Source organism: Convolutriloba macropyga, chromosome 10, assembly GCF_964194025.1.
Source record: "Convolutriloba macropyga chromosome 10, txConMacr16.3, whole genome shotgun sequence".
In the NCBI taxonomy this organism is placed as follows: domain Eukaryota; kingdom Metazoa; phylum Xenacoelomorpha; order Acoela; family Convolutidae; genus Convolutriloba; species Convolutriloba macropyga.
The window spans coordinates 4,061,425-4,074,051 of NC_134477.1; the positions used below are offsets into that span (position 1 = coordinate 4,061,425).

Genomic DNA, 12,627 nt, shown 5'->3' on the forward strand with positions numbered 1-12,627 from the left:
GACCCCACCTTCAACCGACCCCTCACTTCCTTCACACAACCCCCCCCCCCCCCACATCAGCCCCACAGTAGAAACTCCCTGCAAATTGCTCCACCGATAACAAAGTGCTCTCACTCCGCTCTCCTTCAATTAAGCGAAAGCTAGCCTTTCTAAATCCTGGCTAGCTATTAACAAAGCCAACCGCTCGCCGGTCGTTTGAGAGCAATTCGCCCGACTTTAGTCGGTTATGTTTCCCTTTGATGTGTTTGTTCCTTAATCCTGTTACGAATTATGACTCGGTATTGCAAGCATGTTTCTCAGAATTAAGTTGATAGCTTAATCCCATGTTCCGTTTTGATGGTTTCAATTCAAGTCCCACGGGCCACCGAGGCTAAGCGAAATGCAGTTGCTATTTTTGTGCTAATTGATTGTTTTGGTCGATTCAACATTTATGGTTAAATATTGGGTACATTTTGGCCATTTTGCTTTATTTGGTATTTCGGCTTCAAGTATTTTTATTGACACCCATTTTCACATGGTAGAATACGCACTTTACTGTTGTCAATGAATTTGAACAGCCTTTTCCTTTTTAGGAACTTTTACTTTGAATGAAATTTTTGTGTGTATAGGCGTTTGTGAACAACCTGTTGAGTACTTTTTGCCTAAATGAAGGTTCCTATCGTACATAATAAATAGTTAGGCTATCCATTTTAGTTTATGCAGAAACCATACAGTTAAAAGTTTATAAATTTTAAAATTAATGTTTTTTCATATCAACTGAGTCGAACAAGAAAGAGTTTCCGAATTTTTTGAATGACGACTGTAGTTAATACTATTAAAACAATATGCTTATAAAACTCCTTAACTGACTGATTTATTTTTGTCCTTGCTCAGACTCGAACCCGCTCACTGAGAATGAGAACAACTTGGCGGTGAGGATAATCAACGGAAGCTTCTTCCTGGAGGGAGTCATGACGAACAATACGATTTCTGAGAGCATAGACGTTGAAGTAACCAGAGCTATCGAGTATCTCAGAGGTAATGTTAAATTTAACCCAGATCAAACCAACAATAATCTGGATATTCCTCTGGGATTTTTTTTTAAATTGAGACCTGATATTAGAGTTGAAGGCTCAACGTTAATCTGTTAAGATCTGAAGTTCTGAAAACGTAGTTAATAATCATAAGTTCTTTCTGCGTGATTGTTGCGGAACAGCATTAGGCCACGCTGCAGCCTGTTTTTTAAGCTGCCCTTTTTCTGACCGGTCCGCCACGAACAATCTATTAACGCTATCTCGGACCGCTTGCTTGACCCCTTTTTCAAAAATTGGTTTGCTTGTCTATCGAATTGGTCAACCGTCACAAGTTTCAACCGATCCTCAAAAACCTCAAAACTTGTTTCAAGATCTGGCGCGACAGCCGTTCGAAGTTACAGTAATGGGAATTTATTCTAATTATTAATTAATTATTAATAATCATGTCTGTAACGGGATTTTGATCCTAAGGTAACTAACTATCTATCATCAAGGAAATCACGTTTTTTGAGGACAATTTTTGTATATTAAGCCGAAATTAGGGACAACATTTATTGACGAGCCAATTTTGACGACAATATTTTTGTTTCAGCCAAAATTGAGGCCCGCTAGTAAATTCAAAACCGAATTCTTTTGAAACAGAATACCTTAAAACACCAAATGTTGTCAACAACTGTCTTTTTATAAGTCGAGACATCAAGTAGGGTTTTAGAGCTGAAGAATAACAAAAAGACCCCATGCAACTAGTTCAGAATGAAGAGATAATAATTGAGGTTTTTTTTCAAAAATAAAACAGTGTTTTTTTTAGTAATACCTGGAAAATTAAATGAATCAACCAAGGAAACCGTTTTTTATTTCTTTTGGAAGTTAATAGTATTGTTATCCAAATGTCTTTGTTCGATTAGTTGTTCTAAAAAAATGTGAACGAGTTATTGTGATAGTGTTTCTTTTCCATTAAAAGTAAAATTTTTTGCTTGCTCGTTTCAAATATTTAGCTGTAAATTTTTTTTACTTGAGAGATTTAGATTAACATTCCGTCTTTAAAAACTGAAAAAAATGGTTAAGCCTGAGGGCTTTAAGTCTCTTAGCAGACATTTCGAAGGCTTCACCGCTTCCTCCCCTATAACCACCACTATCATCCTCTGGGCTAACATCCGTAAGCTAGCTGTGCATAATCTAGCTACCACCGAAGTCGACCCCACGCGTATCCCTTGAGATCAGTTTGCCGACGGCACTTGAAAAAATACTTCTTGTCTAAAATATTTTTAAATATCTTGTGAAAAGTTTCATGGTAAATACAGAATTGCACTAAAAATGCATCAACAAATTCACAAAAAACGATAAAAGCTATTGGTCATATATCACCTTTCATTTTTGGTAGAAAAATGTGTGTCCTTGTTTGGCTAACCATTGGATAAAGTTATGGACACTAATTTCAAAGTCATACAAAAGCATAACAATTATTATTTTATCTTTTATTTCTATTTTTAGAAATGTGAAGGTTTGACAGATTAAATGTTTAAGATTTGAAAGTTTGACAAATCAAATGGCAAGTTGATCCTAGTTTTGTTTACCAGGACTCGAATCTCAAAGTCTATCGGTTCTGATTCATTGCATTTCAATACTCAAACATCAATTCTGTAATGAAACATGATAACTCGATTGCATCTTGTCTTAAATTATTTTTGATTAAACTCAGTATCGGTTTTCTTTATGGTTTCGTACTGAACATTATGTTTCCGGTTCCTCATTATGTTCGAAACAAAATCGTGAAGCAGTTTGAAAAAAGTGAAAATAGATTAATCCGTTAATTGAAAAGTTTGTGTCATGCCAGTAGTATACATATCTGCCATGTTACCGGAGGGGGGGGGGGGGGGGGGGGGGGGGGGTGTCCGGACCCCCCGCCCTCCAGTAACATGGCAGATATCCGCTGTTAAAATGTTCGCTGTATATAGAATTAGGTGCTACCTAAGTTTTGAACTCTCACTAAATCTTTTTGGTGAAAACATAAAAAACCTAATATAAGACACCAGAATCCTAAAATTTTTCAAATTTCAAAAATTTGTTCGAAAATTTTTCAAAGTTTTTCAAAGTCCTAAAATGGTCTGAAATGGATTTTGCGCTATGAAAGAGCACTCAAAAGTGATTTTTTATTGACTTCACTTTTTTCACCTAAGTAGTATAGGGGTCGAAACATATAAAAATTTCTGAATTTTTTGAAAAAAATTTTAAAATTTTTTTGGAGTCCTAAAATGGTGTGAAATGGATTTTGCGCTATGAAAGAGCACTCAAAAGTGATTTTTTGTTGACTTCACTTTTTTCACCTAAGTAGTATAGGGGTCGAAACATATCAAAATTTCGAATTTTTTGAAAAAAATTTTCAAAATTTTTCAAAGTCCTAAAATGGTCTGAAATGGATTTTGCGCTATAAAAGAGCACTCAAAAGTGATTTTTTGTTGACTTCGCTTTATTCACCTATGAAGTATGGGGGGTCGAAACATACAAAAATTTCGTTATTTTTCTGAAAAAAATTTTGTTGAAGCCCTAAATTGGCATGAAATGGATTTTTCGCAATGAAGGAGCTTTCAAAAATGATTTTTGTGGACTTCATTTTGTTCAACCAAATAGGACATGAAATACTCAGTTTTTGAAGTAGTCTGAAAGAAGTCAAAGAGCAGTCAGAAGCAGTTTTTGTTGACAATACTTTTGCAAATGTTCAGTGTGATGTGGAAAGCTTGGCTTTATTTTTTTTATGTACATGTGTAACTATGTGTATTTCTATCAAAACAAGTACGTATATTTGCTTACATGTGTTCAAAATTGTAATGTTTATGTAGGAATGAACAATTGAAAGAAACGAAAGAATGAGAGTTTTATTTATATAATTATTCGTATTCATGTGTATAATGAAAGTATATATGAAAGTGTATATCTGTTTATAAGTAAATATAACTGTGCTTAAGTTTAATAATATGTTTCTATGAGTATAAGCTGAAGTGTATGTCTGTGGGTAGAAATTGTAAATGTGTGTATATGTCAAGACGTTCTTGGTTTTATGTGTGTATGTTTTTCCATATCTATACAGTGAAATGTATGTATATATGTCTGAATGTGTTTATGTATTTATGTATTTATATGTTTGCAATCCGATGAGAGAGAGAGAGAGAGATAGAGAGAGGGAGAGAGATAGAGAGAAGGGGGAGATAAGTTCCTGGAGGGCAATTTAATTGCCTTGAAGAATGTTGTTATTTGTCTCCACGATCCAATAATATTATATCTTTTACACGGATTTTGACCTTCAGCGTAGCTAAACTCTGTCCCATTAAGCATTGGCAAGCAAAATGTCACAAACGAAGACGACAACAAATTTTTGATGTTCCGAGCATGCTTTGTTGAAATCTGAATTTTCTACACCTATCTAGCTACCATATTAAAAACTATCAAGATTTTTTACGAAAAAAAAATTCATGCTCTTTGTCTTTCAATCCTAGGCAAGAAAATGATAAAATGTTGCAACACAGAAGACAAAAACAACTTTTTGATGTTCTGAGCATGCTTTGTTGAAAACTGAAATTTCTTCTCCTATCTAGCTACCATAATAAAAAACTATTAAGATTTTTCTTAAAAAAACAAATTCATGCTGTTTGTCATTTACTCCTTGGCAAGAAAATGATAAAATGTTGCAACACAGAAGACAAAAACAACTCTTTGATGTTCTGGGCATGCTTTTTTGAAAAAAAATTTCTCTATACGCATTCAGCTACCCTTCTAGGATTGAGCAAGATTATTTACAGGAAAAAATTATTTGAGATAAATTGTTGAGAGATAAACAATTAATTGAGCTAAGTAAAAAGATTAAATTCTGTAAAAAACCAAAAAATTTGGTGGAAAAACTATGACATGCAGGAGCAGCTGAACGTGTCAGTTAAATAAAGTAGAATGATAGGAATTTGTCAAGAGCTTGAATCAAACAAATAAAGTAATGATGTACAAGAAGAGTAGTTTCCACTGGAACTGTAAAAATAGCTAAATTTTCAAAAGTTAATTAGCCACTTGATCAATTAAGCAAGAAAGAACACAAGCTTTGTATCTGCGGGGGTTGCTAGAAACAGCTTCAGTAGCGAATAAGTCTTGTTTGCGTTTTGGGAATAGCACTAACGGATAATGCGTGCTTTGACTGAAACCTTAAACAAAAGCGAATCGCTTCTTCAGTAAATGGTTCCAGCATACTGAATATACATATACTCAACTATTAAACACTGGAAGTAAATTATCAGAGCACCTCAAGCCAATAAAAATCGAATGAGTTCATTATTGTTCTTTCTTGAATCAAATTTTCTGTGCATTCAGTAACCCTGTGTTAAAATTTTGGATTACTTATTGTTCTGTCGACTTTTTAAAATAACATCACCGTAACGATATTTGATAGAGCATTGGAAAGAGTAACATCCAAAGGAATTTGAAATTTAAAAGGACAGAGTCTGTATAACATATTGGGTTATGAAACCTGGCGAACATTTCGGAATTGAACACAACACTACTGCTACCTACTACTGCTACTGCCTACTACTACTATCTACAACTACTATCTACAATTAGTACCTACTACTACTACTACTGCTACCTACTAGTACTACCTACAACTACTACTAGATACTATTAATATCTACTACAACTACTTATTGGTTCTAAGTTACACTAGTACCTACTACTACTACTTCCTTTTAATACCTTCAAATGTTACCATTTGTTTACCAACTATCTACAAAAAGCTGTTTCTGTTTCTCTAAAAAATGAAAACAATTCTTATCTCTAGAGGAGACTCGCTGAGCATAAACAACAGAAGCTTTTCTCTATCTCAAGGTAATGTGTCCTGACTGACACAGACCGATAGAATTTAGCCGCTAATATTTTCAACAATTCAATAAGTGTTTGAAGTATTTTCGAAGATATAAAAAACGCTAAAGCTATGTTGTATACGTTAACTCAGTAATTTTCAACTCAATGTTAATTTCTTAATTAACAATTAAGAAATCCATGGTATTGTATATCAAGTGGTACTTAATTAATTAAATCAATGTAGGGTTTTATTGTTTAGCGAACCAGTCTAATTTTTAGGAGTTTTTTTGATATGTTCTTTTTTTAAAGTGCATTTTTTTTATACTTTATTCAAAAATTGCTTGCTTCAAGAATTCTATAGTGTGTACCTTAATGGAAATAAACACTTTACAACGTACCTACATTATCAAAAAAACAGGTTTTACACTATACAGTTGTTTTCGTATGTTTATTCAGAGCCACCTGTTGTTTCAGTTGTCAGGAATTACACAAATTTTCCTGAATCCCTACGTTTCAAAAACTTGTATAGACAGAAAACTGCTGGGATAGCTTGCCAGAAGGACAATGCGTTTGTTGAGTTTCATATTAACCTTAGCTTCGGCTCAGGATGTGTTCAAAGCTGAGACTGTAATTGTGAACTTGCTATGCATCAAAAGTTTAGCGCTACATGATCTTGCAATTTTTGTTATATTAACTTCTTCCTAATTTGTTAAATTTCATTTGGTCATTGTTTATCTGAAGAAAATTAAAAACGAATCAACTTCATGAAACATTCTTGCACAAACTCGTTGCGCAGTCTTGTTGCATTCTTGCACAGTCTTGTCGCATTTGAGAGCTCAAACAAAAACATTAAATTTAGGCGTTTAGCTGAACAAATTTTGTTTGTTTTCAGCGTCTGTTTACACTCAATGGGCACCAAATGGTTCCTGAGAAGTACTTCTCGCGGAATTTGAAACAAAATTCTTCTTTATTAGTGTTCAAAACACAAACCGGAGACAGTATGGCGTTGGATAAGCAAGTAGAATAAAAATGTGAAACATGGTTGATCACTTTATCTAAAGGTTGAACCATTGTGTTCGATTTCGAGTTTGTGATTTAAACAGTATTCAAGGATAATTGACTTTTAAGAAAAAGGCTTCTTTTTTAGTATTCAAAACTCAGAGGCGGCATGGATTTCGATAAGCAAGTTTATTAAAATGGTGATTTTGGTCGATTGCTCTACAGAAAAATGGAGGTCTTGAGTTTGTGTTTGAATTTTTGATCTAAAAACACTATTCAAGGATAATTGACTTTGAAGAAAGACTACTTTTAGTATTAAAAACACAATAATCGGTGACAGCTTAACTTTGAATTACCAAATAAAATAAAATGTGAAAACTTGGCCTATCCCTCTAATCTAAAGTCAAAGTTTGAGTTTGAGTTTGAGTTTGTGATCTAAAAAAATAGTATTCAAGGGATAATTACGTCATAATAGTTGTTATGTTATATAGTTGTGAACGCAAAACATTTGAAATACGTTCTCACGATCTATTTTGACTACAGCTATTTATGTGTCAAAAAATAGAAGGAGACCTTCTGGTTTTACTAAGCTTTTTGATATAATTTACTATATTATATAGACTATATTCACGTGGTCTATTATGCAATCTTTACTGCACGACTTCTGCAAGCATTCTAAACTGAAGAGTATAATTTTGCATTGTTCTATAGAAAAAAAACAGAAAAAACACAAGATTTTCCTGGTGCTAGGAAAATTGGCGGACAGGTCGTTTAGCCGACAAGGAAAAAATGAGAAATTTAGACGACAGTTTTTATCATAATTGGTAATAAAAGTCTAATTGGTTAACAAATCAGTAGTTCGGTTGTGATAGATTCATATCATTTCCCACAGACCGTTGAGGCATGACCATGGCCCGCGAGGCATGGCCAGATGCGGTTAAATGCAGTCCAACCACGTAAAGCCCTCCGTTACACTAGTTGATGAAAAAACTAAGGTATACTTGTCCGCTTACAGAATAGTGTTTTATATTGGCCAATCACAGCTTCAGAATAAGATTTATTGCTCATTTTACTTAAATTGTCGGTAAAAATAATCATTTTTTTTTGGTGTGTTGACATATTTTACCAGTAATTTTTGAAAAGATAGGTCAGTGCAACTCTTTAAATGATTAAATTTCTCTGAAGAATATTCGGCTAATGAACATTAAATATTGTAAAATAACTAATGTGGAGATACCTTTAAGTCATGGCCACATTAAGTAACAGTTAACACAACTAATTTTGATTTTTGCTACCATAAAAACCGACAACACAGACTGTAGAAATCAGATTAGGAGCTTCGATACCATAGTCAAACTGACAAGTATACTTCTACATTCATTTTGGCCGATTTGGAAAAATTCCAGTGTTAAAACCCTGTAACCCATAGTGCATCAAGTTCAAAGTTTAAAGTATTCAAAATTTTTAGAAATTAGTGTTTCACTTTTCTATGTGGTAATATTGTATTATAATACTAGTATTCTTGGCTTTGTGTACTTCGTTTTGATGTTATCTTTCCGAAAGGGTTTCCATGTTTTCAAACGTTTGTTTGTTATGAATCCTATGAAGAGTCGATTTGAGTTCTTTCAACTGAGTCAAAGACAAAAAACAACTGTCAAAAGGCAAATCCTGATTATAGAGGCATCTGAGCTAATAAGATTTCCAGATTTTTTAATGCAGTATTTTAATTTCCTCTGAGCTTAGAAAATGTGAGAAATAAGTAAAAATGTCTCTTGGAAAAAATCTCCAGGTGGAATTTTACTACTGCGTGTTTTGCTTATTGCCACTATTGTCAATAGAGACCATTGTAATTTAACATGATTTTTATTCTCATGAAAATTTGTATCCTCTATAACAATAAATGGTTGAATCATTATGTACATGAAAAAGTTGTTTTTCACGAGTAATCATTTAGCAAAACCTTAATTTTCAATAAAGCTTTATTGATCGGCAATTTACGCTATGAAAATGAATTAGCGGTCTCACAGGTAGTATGAAAATATTTTTTTTTTCATGGCGCTCAAAAAAAAGGAAACCTCTAACAGAACTGCAAAATTAACAACGGTAAAAAAAGAAACGCTTTTTAATGTCAACTTTGCTTTTAATTTGAAAGACTTAATAAAAACAATGCCTAGCTGAAATAAAAAAAAGACTTAGATTGTGCAAAGCAAAAATTTATAAGATATCTTTGTCAAACAAATATTTATGTACAAGCTGATTTTTCATTTCTCCTTTAACAAATTTGTTTTTTTTACGGCCTCAATAGTTTGCCTTGAGAAAACTCATAGGAGAACGGAGAAATATTCACTTCTTGCATCTATTGGAAATTTAGTTCTGATACGTTAAATGCTTACTATTCATGATACCATAGCTTTATGGATTAAAGAAGTTTTAAGTTCGCGTTAATGAATAATTAGGTTTTAAATTTTTATGAGTTACTTGAATAACATACTGAAATACTTCAAATTGACACATAGCTCTGAAAGCTACTGAAGGAATTTTGTGAAAGCCAAATGTTCTAAGACAAACACAAGTTGTTGCACATGTATACAGAAAATAGTAGTGCATACTTACGTCTAGGGTTCAAATTGAGCCTTTGAGCAAAACATGTTTGTTATCTACTAACGTTAGCACGGAACTTCTTATCGTTCCTTACAATAAACCACGTCAATACTATGCAAAATCAAAAGTAATATACAAATAACTTAATACTAAACGTACAAGTTAACATTATTTTGCTTAAATTGAGCACAGTGGGGGGTGGAAATGTACTCCCAAACAAAGAATTGAAAGCCTATGTATTCAATCTCTATTTATCACAAGTTTTGCTGCAACACAGTAGAGTACATGTATATATACGCCTTCTTGATCAGAGACAAGAGAATACTTAAGCAAACTAAAAAAAGTGCTTTTAGCCGAAAATATTATGCAACAATTTTGCAGAGAAGACTGAACTTCTCATACGCACAGTGCAATTCTTCAGCTTTATACGTAGCAATCAGATCAAGACCTTGAAATGTTAATGTCTGAGGTACTTAGGAGAAACTTCAATTCTTTTTACAACTGAAAAGGAATAAGAATTAGTCTAACTGATTTAACAGCTGAGTTCTCCTCGAAATGTTATAGGTCTTCATTGGAAACTATTAGGCTAATTAGGCTAATAGAACGAGTGCTAACATCCCAGCGAACGGCTTATATTTACTTTTAACTGAGTGAATATCTTCTCAAATTAATATTTTAGCGTTTTCATTCTTGATTTGTATTTCATTCAGTTAGTGTATGCCAAAACCCAAACTCAACTGCCGGTTTATAACCTATAATGTATCATATCCTAACGCAATTTGAAGACTCATTTCAGCGCACAATTGTCTATCAAACTCGTTATGAAAACAATATTGCCTTTATACAACAAAGGAAGGGCAGCTCAATTTCAAGCTGGACTACCTTCGATCATTGTCTCATACCCAAAAAATTTATTGACTTTGTTACTACATTACCTAATATAACCGAAGAGGAAGACTTTATCAACAACTCAACCCCCTCAGAAACGGGAGTAACTTCTCAGAATATACCTAATCCTTTGACTTCTGACATATGGTCACTTCCTATGGACATAAAGAGGATCTTGCGCAGTTATGATTTCGAAAGTATGCCACTCTTCAGGAGCCATGAAGAATATTTTGCTGCTTTAGAAGGTTTGGAAAATATTTGGAAAAAGCTCGAATCATGCAGAATTGAAACAAAACTAACCACCATTCACGATAAAATTGATCATACAACATCATCCACACCCGATGATAACAGAAAGACTGTGATATCTTCCATCTTAGAACGGTTCCCTAGTCTTCTTGAAGAAAACTCAAAAATTGAAGAAAACTTCCAGAAATTAGCACTGAGCCATCGGCTAACAATGCTCTACGAAAGAGGAGCCAATCTCGTGTTGTTGGAGGATGTGTAATTCACAGTGGAAATTTTCCAAAAAGAATGAGATTCGATGAAAAAGTGAGGTGTTCATGCGACAATAGCAACTAGAACTGAAAAATTCTTGTCGATTAAAGCTTATGAACTAGACGTTGGTATCCAGTATTTTCCATTTATAACCTGTTATTTCGAAATGCTGTGCTTCATTAAAATCCGTTGTGTATGCTTATTATCCAAATTTTAGTAGTTGAAAAACCACTCCTTGAAACTAAAGTATGTTGGTTGAACATTATCCACGTCAGAGAAACAGGAAACAGGCTTCGACTTGTTTAAAGAACTGAAAAGTCAGAAATTTGTTGTCGAGTAGGATCCCCAAACCGTAGATTATCGTTCTGCAATGTTGAAATGGATACGCGCAACTTGTTTTGATAACTTGTTTTGATTTAAGTAGAGCCGAAACCAAAAAGTTGCCCTTAATTACCCTAAATTGTTAGTTGATTATTAAAAAAGTACCTGAGTGGGTTAATTGGTCTCATGTTCAGTTATGATAGTTTCATATCAAGTCCCAACAGCCGCTGAGGCATGGCCATGGTCCGCGATGATTTCAAGATAATTATTTTTTTAATTTGCTTTCAGTGTCTTATACTAGAAGATACTAAATATTATTTTTTCCAAAACTCGAATGTAGTAGTCTCAATTAAGAGCCAAATTAATTCGTCGCAAAATTTACCGTAAATTATCAACTTATAATTTAAATAAAATGTCGGTTCTCTTGAAACGGCTCTTTTCACTTCGGCTCTCTTACAAGTCACGGGTTGAAACAAAAAATTCAACCTGACCACTTGCTTTTTATGAATGAAAAACCTATATTGTGGGAAGTTCAGTCTTCTCTGCAAAATTGTTGCATAATATTTTCGGCTAAAAGTACTTTTATTAGTTTGCTTAAGTATTCTCTTGTCTCTGATCAAGAAAGCGTATATATACATGTACTCTACTGTGTTGCAGCAAAACTTGTGATAAATAGAGAGTGAGTACATAGGCTTGCAATTCTTTATTTGGGATTACATTTCGACCCCCCACTGTGCTGAATTTAAACAAAATAACGTTAACTCATATAAAGCAATGGAAAAAGCAATGGACAAAGCAAATACATTTAAACTCAACTATTGGCCTTGTTGTTTGATTTTCACGGTTACAATTGCTTCTAGTTTATATAGTAACTGGTTCTATGTCGTACGTTTAGTATTAAGTTATTTGTATAAAACTTTTGATTTTGCATAGTGTTGACGTGGTTTATTGTAAGGAACGATAAGAGGTTCCCTGCTAACGTTAGTAGATAACAAACATGTTTTTGCTCAAAGGCTCAATTTGAACCATAGACGTAAGTATGCACTACTATTTTCTGTATACATGTGCAACAACTTGTGTTTGTCTTAGAACATTTGGTTTTCACAAAATTCCTTCAGTAGCTTTCAGAGCTATGTGTCAATTTGAAGTATTTCAGTATGTTATTCAAGTAACTCATAAAAATTTAAAACCTAATTATTCATTAACGCGAACTTAAAACTTCTTTAATCCATAAAGCTATGGTATCATGAATAGTAAGCATTTAACGTATCAGAACTAAATTTCCAATAGATGCAAGAAGTGAATACTTCTCCGTTCTCCTATGAGTTTTCTCAAGGCAAACTATTGAGGCCGTAAAAAAAACAAATTTGTTAAAGGAGAAATGAAAAATCAGCTTGTACAAAAATATTTGTTTGACAAAGATATCTTATAAATTTTTGCTTTGCACAATCTAAGTCTTTTTTTTTAT

The 12,627-nt window shown here is 33.4% G+C and overlaps 1 protein-coding gene across 1 annotated transcript in view; it reads left to right on the plus strand.

Annotated features, from left to right (window-relative positions):
* The window catches only part of LOC142348530 (uncharacterized), a 54,585-nt gene that overhangs the window by 28,147 nt on the left and 13,811 nt on the right, over positions 1 to 12,627 (plus strand). Inside the window, exon 3 of the mRNA XM_075399904.1 lies at positions 874 to 1,017. Coding sequence (XP_075256019.1) covers positions 874 to 1,017 — 144 coding nt within the window. The remainder of the gene's footprint in view (positions 1 to 873; positions 1,018 to 12,627) is intronic.